Source organism: Pteropus vampyrus, unplaced genomic scaffold, assembly GCF_000151845.1.
Source record: "Pteropus vampyrus isolate Shadow unplaced genomic scaffold, Pvam_2.0 Scaffold2, whole genome shotgun sequence".
Taxonomy (NCBI): domain Eukaryota; kingdom Metazoa; phylum Chordata; class Mammalia; order Chiroptera; family Pteropodidae; genus Pteropus; species Pteropus vampyrus.
Window position 1 is genome coordinate 18633107 of NW_011888783.1, and position 15413 is coordinate 18648519.

At 38.3% G+C, this 15413-nt stretch overlaps 1 protein-coding gene and 1 pseudogene across 1 annotated transcript in view; one reads left to right on the top strand and one right to left on the bottom strand.

The window, feature by feature from the left end:
- Nucleotides 1–463: 463 nt before the first annotated feature.
- Nucleotides 464–15413, bottom strand: part of MYO3B (myosin IIIB) — a 355967-nt gene continuing 341017 nt past the window's right edge. The window contains exons 34-36 of the mRNA XM_023528462.1: nucleotides 1839–1945; nucleotides 1418–1464; nucleotides 464–602 (exon numbers count right to left, since the gene is read on the bottom strand). Coding sequence (XP_023384230.1) covers nucleotides 464–602; nucleotides 1418–1464; nucleotides 1839–1945 — 293 coding nt within the window. The remainder of the gene's footprint in view (nucleotides 603–1417; nucleotides 1465–1838; nucleotides 1946–15413) is intronic.
- On the top strand, nucleotides 14825–14943 carry LOC111739216 (annotated as a pseudogene).

Here is a 15413-nt window from a genome sequence, read left to right on the forward strand (position 1 = left end):
GGAGAGGAAGGCAGGGTAGAAAATCAAGCAGAGGGGAAGGAGACCTCGCGGAGAGGCAAGGAGAAAAAGATCTCCCGGATTTTCACAGGGGCAGATTCTGCATGGATTGACGTGGTGGGAAAAATAAAGAAATATCAGTGTTCACAACCGGCTACGGTGAGATTGTCACCTTCTTAGGTGGGGGCATGAATGATACTTATTACTCTCATTACATGTGCTCAGTGTCCCCAAGAGACTCATGGCAAGAGAAAAGAAGGGATTATCCAGCTCATGCTGCACAGCAGATGTGGGGAGGGTGACAGAGGTCAGAGAAAATGGTTAAGAATCTAAAAATTGTTCAGTAAGGCTCCAGTACGTGTCCAAAGAAGTTGATTCCATTACAGTGCTTTCTTAGTACATGACAATCAGTCAATTACCATGATTGTTCTTACCCTCGACAGACTTGGGGGACAAGAAGTACAGCTCAGTGCTGAGCAAAAGATGCTCCTTTTGAGGATGAGGGAAAAAAGAAAGTGTGGCCTGAGTTATCTTCCTCGGGGATGGAGTCCACAGGTGACAGAGATTTGTAATATTCATCTTCCCCATCAAGCATTTTGACTTGGCTGCAACAAGGAAAAGAGTTTCAGCAGAAAAAGAAAATAAATGCCACAGTCACCACGGGGGCTAGTTTGTGTCAGTACTTGGAACAGAGTGAGGTCTCAACACTGGGGGGAAGGACAGCTTAGTGTAGCTCAGGGTCCCCAAGCACAGGGCATCTGGAGTCCGATGCACAAAGCCTTTCAACTGTGGGTCACCCACTGAGAACGGGCCTGATTTAGTGGTGTCTGGAAGTTGTGATCATATTGCAACTTGATTTCTGTGAATTACCTTGTCTGTCTCCGTCTGGTCCCCTCAAGATGAGAAAGTTCCCCTTCTGACTGCCTCCAGTTCTCAAACTAGTACCAATTACCTACTTCATTGCTGTTCTCAGTTGAGAGGCTAACAATCAAATGAGCCCAAGCTCCTTAGAGTCGCCTGTCTAACTGTTGAGGGAAAATTTTCTTTGTGTACCTTTAAGGCCCAGGGGTAGGGTAATGTGGGGGAAGCAGACTGTTTGCGCTGTGTGGAGCGCTCTTCTTTGCGGGAGAGTTTTATACAACCCTCTACATGTCTCCAATTATGAGGCAGTACAATTCCCTGAGAAAATGATGAGGAATAACATTTGCCTTAGATGGCAATTCCAGCCTTTTCAGACAGCATAGATTCAAGTTTCGTATACTTGCTACTGTGAAAAGTGGTTCCCAATGTCAATAATAGTGGCACTTATCCCCGCCACATAGTTTTTAGAAGCCTCTCTGGAAAGTTTTGCATTTTCTGTAATATCACAAAGGACCCCTTCTGTTTACAGTTGCTTAGAACTAAGAAGACAGATATTTACCCAAGTTTTCTTGGCTTCCTCTTGCTCCCTTGATATTCTAGAGTTCCCTGTGGAGAGGGCCAAGAACACACAGTCAAAGCAAAGCAGCAAGTCGTTAATTTTTAATTCAAAGTGATTTTGTGTTGAATGCAAGCAGATGCTGATAATATCAGAAGTCACAGCATAATTTTTTTGATCAAAGGGCTCAAGTGAGCCTGATGAAGCATGCATCTTGCTCGTCTTTGATAAACCACATCAATTATTCACCGTGAAGGCAGACATCCTGACATGAAAGCAACAGATAAAGAGCCTAAGCACATGTTCAAGAGGAGAGCATAAGAGAGTGGGGGTGGGGCCGTAGGGGCTGGAACAGGTATTAATAACAGAATTATTAACTGGAAACAAAGCCAGTGAAACAGCTTTATGGCCACTTTGAACTCACATTTAACTGGTTATAGTACATGGTGTCCTCAGGGCTACTCAACGTTTTGGGCTGCTGACATCTTCGGCGAGGTGTTCGCTGCTTCTGTGCAAGATCATTTTCTGAACCTGCAACAAGATAGCAAAACTTTACTGTAAACCATCCAAGTTTTGGGGAAAATTAAGTGAAAAACTGATCTTTACATACATGCACTTAGTAAAACTGTGTCTCATTTAAATGGGCATGTTACAGCTTTGCTATCATTAAGAGAAATATCATCCTAAAAAAACAAACGCAAAGATTGCTAAGTGTAAATAAACAAGGGCCACCGTCAGCAATTTTGCCTTCATCTCTCTTATCTGAATCAGTAGTCAAAAGTGTCCATGCTGGTGAAGTAGAGGTTGGTGGTCAGCCTTTGTGGAGTAGAAAGTGCCCTCTTAGTGAGATAACTCAGGACAATGAAGGGGATCTGGGATGGTTTGTACCACATCCTACAGTGAGAGTTCAAAGACGGCAGGAACACACACTCTTGAGTAGATGGGAAGCAAGCCTTTTGGTGGGATACATTTTGGAGGGAAAATGGCTTGAGCTAGTATTTACTGAAATGCTTTGAACAATGCCATTGATCCATGCAGTCTCTGGAGGCAGTGCAAAGGAGTAGAGGAAAGGATGATTGCACGATTTCATGGAGCAGCTCCTCCGTGTTAGTCCTGATTTCAGAACCCTGGACCAAGAGTACACCAGAGATTAAGAAACCATGTGTCCAATGAAGTTATGATTTATTTCCATTCCAAGCAGGTGATTTTTGTGGAATTGGCTATTCTTTGGCACTATATCTGAATCAGAATTCACAGTTCTAACTTCTCACAACACACACACACACACACACACACACACACACACACACACACAGCTGCTGTAGAATATTGCTCATAAATATTGCTCATAGTCTAGAGAAGCGATACCATTTTCCTGAACCAAGTTTACATGTCATAAACTAAGTCTTCATAATAAAGAGTTGATTTGTACTTGGAATCACAGTTTAACTTCACTAGAGATTCCTACTATTTAAGGAAAGTCTGGGGGGAGTTTTTAAGTGAAGAATGACTCAGCAAGGACCATTATGAATAATGAGTTATCAGTTTCCTAAGTATAAAGTTTTGCATTTTTATTTTTTTTTGAATTGGAACATATCTATGTTTGAACAAGACTATTAGAACCACACAGGATTTTAGGAAACATCTCTTCTAAATACCCATTTTTTTTCAAAAAAGGGAACTAAGGTCTACAAATGTTGAATGACTCATCCCAGATCAAGTGGCAGAGTGGGGACCCAATCCTAGATCTTTTATCTCCTGTTCTAGCAGTTTTTTAAAAACTATAACACATTGTCTTTCTTAACAAGAAATACTCTTTTTAAAAGTCAAAGGTCTAAGTAAAAGTAAGCTCCATGAAAAAATATGAATTCGCATAGCAAAATGATGTTGCTTGCAGAGGGTTCCAATGGCCTTAACAGACATCCCTGTTCACATCTTCAGGAACTCTGTGCAGAGGACAGGACTCCATCCTCTTGCGGTGGCATCATCCTCAGAATACAAGGAATCCAGAATTGAAATGTTTTTTTCCTGACGGTTCCAACATACCTACCTCCTGTTTGCTTTGCAAAATCCATATCTGTAATATGGTAGAACATGAGATTGTGAGGTCTTTTTGTATTATCTGCTCTGATTTACAGATTAATAAACAGAAGCGTCTAGAGTTAAGGCTGCTGGTGTGAACATGCACTGGAGAGCTGACCCCTACTCTCCTTTAGATTTTCTAATATTATAGGAATTCCAGCCTTGGCAACTCAAAAGACTGATCTTAAACAGTGTTGGGGTTCAGCTGGAGTTCAGCCTAGTTTAGCTGGACTTCATACTCATATAGTGTTTACACTTGATCAGAGGCTTTTATTTATATTATTAACTGGGAATGCTTAATATAAGATGTGGTTTTCAACTTCTGAACAACTTGCTGTTCCTTGGGTGATTGTTCTTTTCCTGATTCTTTGAAGGAGTTAAACTATTAGATAGAGTTTTCTCAATTTTAAAACTATTAGATAGAGTTTTCTCAATTTTAAAATTTCTCTTATAAAGTAAAGAAAAACTCTTGGTGTCTGACTATAAGTGTATGTACTATACTAGAATCTGATGTAAGCTGGTGTCTGATTTAGCACCAAATTTTAATTTTCATTATTTTAACTTTAATATCTCCATATTTCATGATGTTTTATAAAGAGTGCTACAACTTCCATGAGCTTTGCCATTGGAACAAATTTGAGTGTCATTGATATATGGCCAATCATAATTAACCAAATAAATAATTGGAAATGAATCATGATTCAATAAATGCTGTCAGAACAATTTTATAGCAATATGCAAAAAAATATAACTTAAATACAGACCTTATAACATTTATCCTAAATGTAAGGTATTTTGCTAGATATTGTGGGGAAGATAAAGAGAAGTAAGACAAATTCTCTGCCTTCAGTCTAGTAAAGGACACTGATTTTTAAGAGGTTAAGTGACATTTTTAAGGCCACAAGCTAGTGCTGCTGGACTCAAATTAGTTTTTTAAGAAATTTCTAAATGTTTTACTTTTCTCAGTATACCTCTTGATTCTCACAGGCTACAATAAATTCCAGATGAGTTATATACTTAAACATTCTCATAAAACCTTAGAAGGAAATCAAATAGACTATCTTAATGAAATGAAATAGACTATCTATTAGTGACGAGAATGAGTTCAATTATATTAGAGTAAAATATTTTATATGATGGACATTGACAAAACTAAGATGAAAAGAAGGGCAACAGAAAGATAAAAACAAATGGAAAAATACATGCATATGAAAGTCTACTACCTATAATGTGGAAAGCCTGAGCCAAGAGAAGACAGAGAAATATTTATATATGTTGAAATGCAATTATGAAATGAGATATTGAAAAATATTTAGCCACCCTGACAAAGAGCTTCAATTAAAACAATTACTACTGCCTTTCTACTGATTAGGATAAATCGAAATGTCAAAAGACATTGTGGGAGATGCTCCAGGTACACCGGTGAGTCCACAGGCTGCACTTCTCCTGAAGTACAATTTGACAATACATAACAAAAGCTGAATATGTCCCAACAAAGTAAAACGAAAGGGAAAAAACAATCTGTATAAAAATGGATATGATAACACTTTTCGTAGTAGAAAAAATCTAGAAACCTAAGTATTTAATAATTGAGGAGGAGTTAACTTTGAGATAACTATAATGTCGTACCATGAAAGCATCGATCAACAAGGATAAATATGGGTATGGTGGTGATAGATGCAAACTCAAAATTCAGAAAAAGCAGCAAAATAGCATACAGCACATTGATTAAACCCAAAATGAGTGCACGTTGATAAGTTTATCATGATTTTTCTGATAAAAATTTAAAAATATAAATTCGGTGAGGCATGTAGGACAAAAATTATTCTTTCTTTCAATAGATGAAGAAACTATAGCTGGGAGAGCTAACCTTATGTCAGAATGGAAGCCTGAACCACTGTCTGTTGGCTTTTGATTCAATCAGTTTGCTTATGAAATGCAAAACAGTATGGTTATCTGACAATTACCTAGTTCACTTGACAAGTATATATAGATAAACTGAGCAATCCACGTTTGAAGATACACATTAGAGTATGAGTTATTTTACTTTGAAGACATGCTTTGAAATGGCCAAATTCCAGCTCACATAAATGTCTATAAGCCAAGCCAAACTCTCCAGTTTGTAATACATGGGGGCTAATACGTGGGGGCTACCTCCCTATATGCTTTTTAAACCATTTCCCATTTGCCCCGGGAACACTCGCTGGCAGTGCTTGTGGCTGTAGCATTTATCCCGAGATAACTTGCAGATTACAGTCCTAACTTTATGCCCAAAGTTTGCCATGAAATATATCACTTTTATTATTATTTTCGCATCACCCTAGTACATCGATAGTCATTGGAAACGAATGACATCATTCTATTTATAGTATTCTGTTTTCAGTAGTGGTATTTCTATTTACCAAATGTAATAATTCTCAATTGCTGAAAATGTCAAATGATGTGAACATCATTCTTTAACAGTTGTAAGCCAATGACTCATTTGATGAATCCGATTTATGTATATATTTCTGTTACATTAGGATTAGAGACAAGTTCTATTTAGAAACAGTTTTTATATTTTATTTTCACATTGAAAACCAGTCAGATTTGCTTCAGCCTCAAAGAGTGTGTTTATATAAAATTAAATTAACGCTGGCAGAGAGAGACAATTTTCTTTTCTAAATGGGAAACTGGTTAAAAGTATATTATGTAATGAATACCAGTTAGCATTTAACATAGGTTTCTTTCTCTTTCAAGAATCTCTGAACCTTTTTCCCTCTGCACTTTTGATCTCATATTTGAGACCTTGAATGTATCCTTCTCTTCTGAGTTGTCTGAAAAAATGGGAGAAATCTGCATAGAGTTTCAGGAGCATGGGGAAATGCATACTCCTTTCTTCTAATTCCAAATCATCACACTTTGTGGCTACACAATTGGCCAAGCCTTTGGTAAGAAACAAATAGTTGAATTAATTGATGGCTTTGTTACACAACTTCCAACAATTGGTTTGGAAATTTAACATTTCAATTCTCTTTATTGAACATGCAGGTATATCCAAGCTAGAGTTGCCAGATCAAATACAGGGCACCCAGTTAAATTTGAATTTCAGATAAACCACCAATACTTTTTTTAGTACAAGTATATCCTGTGTAATATTTGGGACATATATTAAAAGCGGTTGGTTGTTTATCTGAAATTCAAATCTAGCTGAGTGTCCTTCCCAATTCCCCACCCCACCCAACTCTGGCAACCTTAATCCAAGGACAACTTTAAATCATAGCTGAGGCTTTTTATTCTCCCCTAAGGTCTCAGAGATGAAGAAGGAAATGACTTCCTCTACTCTATTTGACCAGTTGATTTACAGCTAATTTGGCTACAAATGCTCTTTCCTAACACTGTCCTCTAGTGTTTCACTTTTCATCACCCACCACAAATGTGCCATTTTTGGTAAATTTCCTAGCAGGACTGCAATGAGGGAAGAACAACCACGATAGAGGGCAGGATGGGGCGTATAGTTCAATTATTCCTGGCCTGGTGGGTAATATGGATTCTAGGCCCCTGGGGAATGGACAGGCAGTGAGCAGGGTTCCTGGGAGAGAGCACACTAAGAGAGCCCTAGTTCTTTGCACCACCCTCCCCGTGGGCCTCAGCAGGCATACTTTCTGAGCGGTAAGACTGTTGATCTGATTGCCATTTGTGGATTAAGCATTCCCAGAGTCACTCGCCAAGTAAAATAGCCCCTTGAAGCAAACAAAGTATTCAGTGTTCTAGATTTACAGATGGGAAATCCCAAATAGAGTTAAGAGAGATACCCTAGGGTGGGGGTGGGGGGACATTTAAATAGAATTAGAGTTATATGATTAATTTATAGAGCTCTGTCAACTCTGTGCATAAAGGGAGGTAGGTATATCATTTCTCTGACCAAAGTTCTCAGAGCATTTAGAGGTGACAATAGCCCAGCTGTCAGCTGAACGATCTTTCTCCTCAATGATGGCTGACCATGCTCCAGTGGACACTTATTCGAAATAGCTTCCAATGAGATGACTTGTCTTTTCTGGCTCTGTGCTTCTTCTCCTTTCCATTTCGTTTTTATGTAGCAAATCTTATTTTGTAAAGTATCTTTTTCTTTACTTCATCTCATTTTGGGAAGGATAAATAATCCCAAAGAGATAACAGAGGCATAGGGAGATTAAGAGATCACACAGCAAGTTAGAGGCAAAATCCAGCAGAACATCAGGTTTCCCAATGTTCTGCTGACAAAGGCCCTTTGCTTTTATATCTGAGGGGTCTGAGGCCCAGGGAACTTGGGCCCCTTTGTCAGTCTCCCTTCAGAGCCAGGGCTAGAACTCAGGTCTTTTGATTCTCAATTCCAAAGTCAAGGCCAAAGCCTCTATTATGATGCCTTTTTTTGCTGTTGTTAACTGAGATATTCTTAAGTCTTCACCTCACCCTTCAGGAGAGCCTAAGGAATTCAGTGGGCTTTTGTAAAACACACATACAACCAGAAAGAGAGATTTTCTCCTGGGGTGCATGCAATTCAGATCTTCCTTTTTAAGATGAAAGGAAAACTACAAATTTTCCCAGTTGCCATGTTATGTCATGAACAATCTTCTTCAAAATTGCAAAACTTCTACAAAGAAACCATCCCTGAGTTAAATTAGCACCTGTGGAAGATGGTGGAGTTGTAAACTGTCTATGCGGAATTTTCTTCTTATTAGTTAGGGAAGTGGTAATAATTTCCCTTGAAACTATTTCACAGTTCAGGGTTTGGCACACACTCAACAAATAGTGAATGAATGAATGAATGAATGGTAACTTCACCATTCTTATTAAGATTTGTTCTATTTATGTGGCCCACTCTTTGCTTCTGGCTGTCATTTGGGATTTTATTGCCAAGGCTTGCAATAGGAAGAGGGCCTTTTCTATCCTGGGACACCTCTGGGGAAACTGCAGTCTAACAAGGAGGGAGATGAAGTCAGCCTCTTAAAAACAAAGTTCATTAGTATTTTTTTTCTTAATATTCTTTCAACATTTTTCTAGGAATATATTTTCACTTCTTAAAAAAATCAATATTCATCGATAGCAATAATTTGTTCCTGTTTTTCCAGTTTTCCTGTTTTAAAAATAGTCATAAATATTTTTCCATATTAACTTACTTTAAAATAGTATCTTTCTTTTACAGTTGCATTTAAAAATTTTTTATAAAGTAAAAACTAATGTTCAAATAAATTAAGCAGTGAAAAGTCCATCTTCTTTCCACCCCCTTATCCCATCCCCACAATAGTAACAGAACAAGTTTCTTAACTGTCTTCTAGATTAGTCTAAATGGCATCCTTTCTAATCGTTGTACGATATTTATTAAATGATCCATGATTAACATATAATTTTCTATTTGGGGCAACGTTTTTCTATAATAGGTAATACTTTGAGGAACATATTCATAATTTGATTATCTAGAATCCACATTATTTATTAGAATACATTTCTATAAGTGAAATTATTGGTCAGAGAACATACATATTTTTAAAAGTTATGATTTGTATTTCCCATTGCCATCCAGAAAGTATGCAGTAAAATATACTTCTACTATCTGTACTTGAGATTACCCATTTCTGAAGGCCACCACCAGTATGGAACAGCATCTTTAAGTAAAAGTCTGACAATTCAATAGTTGAATTCAATAGTTGAAAAAGTGGCATGTCATTTGTTTTGATTTGCATTTCATTGATTGATCGAGAGGGTAAATGGACTCCCCTTTTTATTTCCCATATTTATTAGCAATTTGTGTTTCAGGATTCCTCTTTAGCCATTGCCTATCACTGTGACGACATGGTAGACAAGAGGTCCCATTGGCTGACAGGTGTGGAGATGCCTATTTTAAAAATTAGCATGCTGTAGGGAAGTATTTCTCAAACTTCTGTCATTCGTCTACCACTTAATCATTTTTCCCTACATTCAAGAACCTGTACTGTTGTTTATTTAATATTTTTAAAATCAACTAATTTCTTTTTTTACTTATATACATTTCTTTAAAAAATGAAACTATTTACTACTGTAAATGGAAAAGCAGTGACAACATTTGCTATAAGCAGAAGTAAATCAGAAAGTAAATACAATGAAAATAAAACAATATTACCACACTTGAGCTAGATTCTATTCCCCATAGAATGTTCTGGGCTTTTTAAAAGGTTTGTCAAAAAGAGAGGTGAGTAAATGTGAGAATACTTGGAGACATACTAACACAATGACTTTCTTCTTAATTTAAAGAATTTAAACTGAGAATTGAAAAATTAGTAACTTTATTTTACATCTAAAAGATTTTAAGGAATCATCTAAATGATTCATTGTCATTTAATGTTGCATCCATACACTACCTAAAATCAACTTGCAAATCACCAGAGGCCTATGTTCCATACTTTGAGAAATATGAATGTTGTGGGGGAAAAAAGCAAAGTCAGAAAAAATTGATTATGAATCCACCTCCAGCACTTATTAGAGGTCTGAACTTGGTGATGGTAGTCACTCAAGTAGTGGTGTAGTGAGGGTGACAGAGAAAACATGACACCTGAACAGAGCAGGTACTGCTAAGGAGCTGTAATTCTTGTTATACAGGAGTGGTTTGCCACCCTGGTTACAGACTAGAATCACCTGAAGGGTTTTTTATAAATACAGACTCAGTGGCCTCTCAGCTGAAGATCTTAATTCATTTGGTCAGGGGCAGGGCTCTGGCATCGCATTGTTAAAAAAGGACCCTCCTCTTTCACATGTTTTAAATCTGTAGCCAGGGTTGAAAAAGAAGAAAAAGAAACAAAACCCCAGGGATTTAACCCTTTCTTAAGAGTTTAGGTGGATTTTGCAGATTAGCTAGCTGCCATCTTGAAATGTTGGCATAGGATCAGAGAAGTTTTGATTGGGCAGAAGGAACTCTGGGAAGGGCAAGCATCCCCAGTAGGGATCCTGGTATTGTCAGGCATTTGCTTTGCTCTGGAAGCTGCATCGAATGGCTTGAGCCCAAAGCAGACACTAATTTCCCTGGACACTGGAAAAATAATTTCTCTTATTCCAAGAGAACAATTTTGCTGACCATGGAAACATTATCTCTGGTTTCCAGAGGTATGTTGCTTCTCAGTGCTGTTCTGGAGGTTTTGGTATACAAATGAATGTCAAAGCTGAAAAGCTATTGTGACCCAAAGAGACTCTCTTTAAAGCAAAACTCAAATGTCGGGCAAAAACTCTGGGGTCTCAGGAGGGTTGGAACCAGTTGAAAATATTTAAAAGCTATAATGGTAGAATCAGTTATACAGAATCAGCAATGGGTTGCCATGGGTTTTCTTTCTTTTTGCTTTACTTTGCATGGTACTCAGATTTGCATCATGTTCCATCTCTCTGCTTCTAGGAGTTTTTTTTAAACTGCTTATCCTGAGGCCTCACAATATTCCCTTCCAGCCAGGTGTTTCACATGGGAATGACTGACTTCATCTGTACCCTCCCCAACAATGGCTGTTCCCTAACTTTGGCCACTCAAACTGCACCCAGTGACAAAACAGCATTAATTCAGCTTTTTCAAAAATGTTCACATGCAAAATCTAAGAGCAGGATCTGATGCTGAGCAGACCTACAACACCAGGCAGCAGGCTGGAAGAAGTCATTTTTGGAGCTCCTAATGAGATGCAAATCACCTAGTGAACTACTTGGGAGCTGGGAAACAATGTCCTGGATAAAAGCAGATAAAAATGGAATGAAAGAATGTCTTTGAAGATTGGAATGACATTTTAAATACTTGAGGATATGGGACACCAGATAGTGCTGGTTTTACTAAACTAATTGTGACGCAGTGTTTGATTCCTTTTGGCAGATGATCCTGGGACATTCATCCCCAGCTTTGCTTCACTCTCTAACTTGGGGACCTGGTTACAGTTCTTGCTGTTAGTGTGCAAAGGGCTCCAAACTGTAGTGAAATGAGCACTGTTCTCGGGGTCAGAAGACCTTGGCATAGTTCTGGAACTCATGGGTATGTAACCTAGGGTGAGTTGCTTACCCCTTTGGACTGCTGTGTTTTATCTGGAAGATAAAGGAGTTAGACTGATACAGTGATTTTTCAACAGAGGCTGGTGATATGGTACATTACACACGTTTTTGCCCGGAGATTCTGAGCTATTCTTTTTGGAGTCATGCTCCTTCCCAATGTGTGTGTCTAGGTTCAGTGAGAGATGTGCCTGATGGAAGATTGCTGCATGAAACCAGTGTGAAAGCAGAAAAAGGATGAGAAACATTAGCCAAGAGCCCCTTTAAAGTCCCTTCCAATTTTATGATGCTATGGCCACAGAGTTCCAGACACTTGACCTCTCAGGGCCTCATCTGAGAAATGGACATAAATGCTGTCGACTCGACTGGCTTGTTAGAATTTTAAAAAGACCAATCAAAATGCATCTAAGATGGGGGGGGGGAGGTTGGGGGGGAAGTTCTCCACAACTACACCAGAACACTGTTCTAACACAATTCATTCGAAGGTCAATGCTACACAAGGTAGGCTCATTCAAACCCCTTTCTGGATCATTTGGTTACTGATGGACTAAAAGACAGCATTTTTAACCTCATCTACTCAGACTTCTCCCAGCTGTGAGCAAAAACTGCAATGTACAAGTCAGTATTGGACAGCTGCATAAACACCCACCCAGGTTCATAAATTCTAAAATATTTTTAGATAGAGAGAGCAGTCATCAGTATGACCGACTTGATTTGGGGGAGATTATACACATAAATGATTGGCAGGTGTGTGTATGTGTGTGTATGTGAGAAATAGTAAAGAATGTGAATAATTGACCAAAAGGAAATCACAATTATGATTTTGTTTGCATTAAACTAATGAGATGCAAAAGTAAAATCAATGTGGCATTAGTGGAGAAAAATTAGATCACCCTGGTTCTTTCAGTTTTAATCTCTAAAAAAGCCAATAAAATAGGAAGTATCTAGGGGAAACAAAGATACACAGAAAAAAATTACATTTGGGTTATTTTTCCTATCTTGTGCTTCATTTGGGGAAAAATTTCTTTAGTACACTGTAAAATTACATTTGGTCCAACAATCCAGTAAACATTTAAAGGTTTATAAAAGTAATGAGCTCTCAGGTCTCTGCCCAGATCAAGAGTTGAGTTCTTCAGGGTCATATAGAACTACTAAATTTCTTTGCCTTGTTTTCTTACAATCCTATATGAGGTTAATGAAAATCCATTATGGAAACAATAAACAGAATGATGACCTCTCACGCCCTCCCCTTCCTTTTATTCTCACAGAAGGTTATTTTGTCATGAGGAGGGCAGATGAGACCCGAATCCCTCCACTAGACTCAAAATCTTTGAACAAATTAATGCCATCAACTTTCTTTCTCTTTTAAATTCCCCTTCTCTGGGTCACCTGACCACTATAGCTATAAGCACATTCCAGAAAGTCACAAAAAACAAGCCAAGCTTAACAAAATTAAATACTTGCAGCTGTTACCAGCATATCTGAGAATGGGTATGTCCTGAGTTATACAGTGATTTAGGTCTTGGCGAGGAAATTAATTACTGTTTTCACTCATGCTTCTTTGCAGTGACTTTGTATACTGACACATATGAGCTGCCCTGAGCACTCAGTTTGACCAGACTAAAAGATAGTCTCAGTGCAATTTAGTTTTAAGTTTCCAAACATATTTCAGGGGATTCATATCAGTAGTCCTCAACTCTTGAACCCTAAAGGAAACACTCTTTCAGGGACTCTGTTATCTTGGCTTAGTCAGATAAAATATTAACAATCAGAAACCTGGTAGCATTTATCTGACAATAAAGAGAAAGCCATATTAACAGGAGCTCTTCACTGAAACAATCTTGGACATTCATGATGGCACCGGGAAATGCGCCACTAGCTCTGAAAGAGCAGGAGGTCCTGGCTGACTTGGCACCTTCCGACTTCCAGCTCTCACTGCCTCTCACCCTGCATGAGATGGGGACCCAGCAGAGAGGGGTTAAATGGGTTGGGGAGCCAGTCCAGCTGGGGGTCATTAGCAATCAAGGACCAGCATTAAAAGGCAGCAGGAGACTAAGGGTCTCTGACAGGCTTGGCTCCATGCACCATCTGGAAAGAAAGATGCTGTTGAAGATGGACTTTTTTTTAAAAAGAGACTTCATGGAGACCCCTTTTTGCAGATGCAAACATGAATAGTGATGTTATATTCAAAGTGGGTCCTTCCTTTTTGAGAGTAGGGCCAAGGAGCCACATTTCCAGGCCAATCTCTTGCCATAATGGACCTTTCATTGGCACTAGGGCGGAACCAACCCAGGAAATTCTGTCTAATGGTTTGATAGTAGCTAGTGATCAGAACGTCCATGCTGGATAATAAGTTAATGAACATGTGTGAGGCCTGAAGTGTGGGGCAGGGCTCGAACCAAATAACATATTTAACTGTATTTTATACACTCCAGTATGATCTGTAACTAAAAAGAGAAAACCAGACAGCTTTACTTAGGCTGTGCCCAAGTTGATCATTTTAAGTTGTAATTTTTGACACAATGAAAGTTGAAAACAAACCGGGACTCACTTTCTAAGGTCATTCTAAGGCAATTTTACAAAGAGGTGGCAGTCGCAGATGTCACATATTGCATAAACCTGGTCACTAACTTGGTTTACATTACTCATTAAGGTGCCTCTCTTTTTTTTTCCTTTTTATGTTTTGGGTCCCCCTCCTATTCCACCTTATTTATAAATATGTAAGAAAAAATGTTTAAATACAGAATTTTATTTCTTTTGATCATAGATTGTTAGACTTACAGAATAAAGAAGCCTTATAATGTGATATTTATGATACATTATAATTCTAATTTAGAATGAGCTGCTAACTCATTATAAGAATCATTTAACATTATAGTTGCATTCATAAGAAAAATTTGCTTTTCAGCTCATTATCGTGTGGTTCTAATTTTAGTCTTCAGTACACCTTTAGTTTTTAAAAATAAATTTATTTATTAAAATTTGTTTCAAGTATACAGTACATTGGTTAGACATCTATAATGTTCATAAAACGATCCTCAAAAGTGTTCCCTCCTTCCCCTGGCCCTCCATTTAGTCATCATATTAATGATAACTGCATTCCCTTTTCCATGCTCCCTGTGCCCAACTATCAGCTAATTTGTACTTCTTTAACCCTTCACTCCATTCTCCCAGCCTCCCAACCCACCTCCCCTCTGTCCATCACCAAATTGTCCACTATATTTGTGAGTCTGTTTTTTGATTAGTTTGCTCTTTTTTTCCCTTAGATACCAAAGATAAGTGAAATCATATGGTATCTATCTTTCTCTGTCTGACTTATTTATCTACGGCCATGCCACCCTGAACACGCTCAATCACGTCTGATCTCAGAAGCTAAGCAGGGTCGGGCCTGGTTAGTACTTGGATGGGAGACCACCTAGGAAGACCAGGTGCTATAGGCGTGTAAAAAAAAAAAAATTTCCTCTCAGGAATGTACTTTTCTAATGTTGTAGAGAATGATCAGTAGCTGAAGTTGTCCTCATAAATCTTTTGGCAAGTTTCTAGATGCCTGAGATGGGGAAAAAGAAACAGGGAAGATCTAGGACATGATAGACTCAGATTTAGGGTCAGCAGAGTTGTGGGGAGGATCAGGTGACATTGCATTGACTACTGATCCAGGTAGTGGACATTATTTGGAGAAATAATCAAGGTGGTTGACAGACCAGCAGAAATGCAAGATTCTGAGAGTTGAATCTGGATCATTTTTAATCACTCTATCCTAAACTCTGGATAAATTTATGCCCATTATTGTCATCCTAGCAGAGATAGTGTTTAAATTCAAGGTCCAGTCACAGAGAACAAAGCTTGTTTAAAAAGAGACATGCAAATCCCCAGAGATAGAACATTGTGGGCATAAGGTGTGGGTGAATGC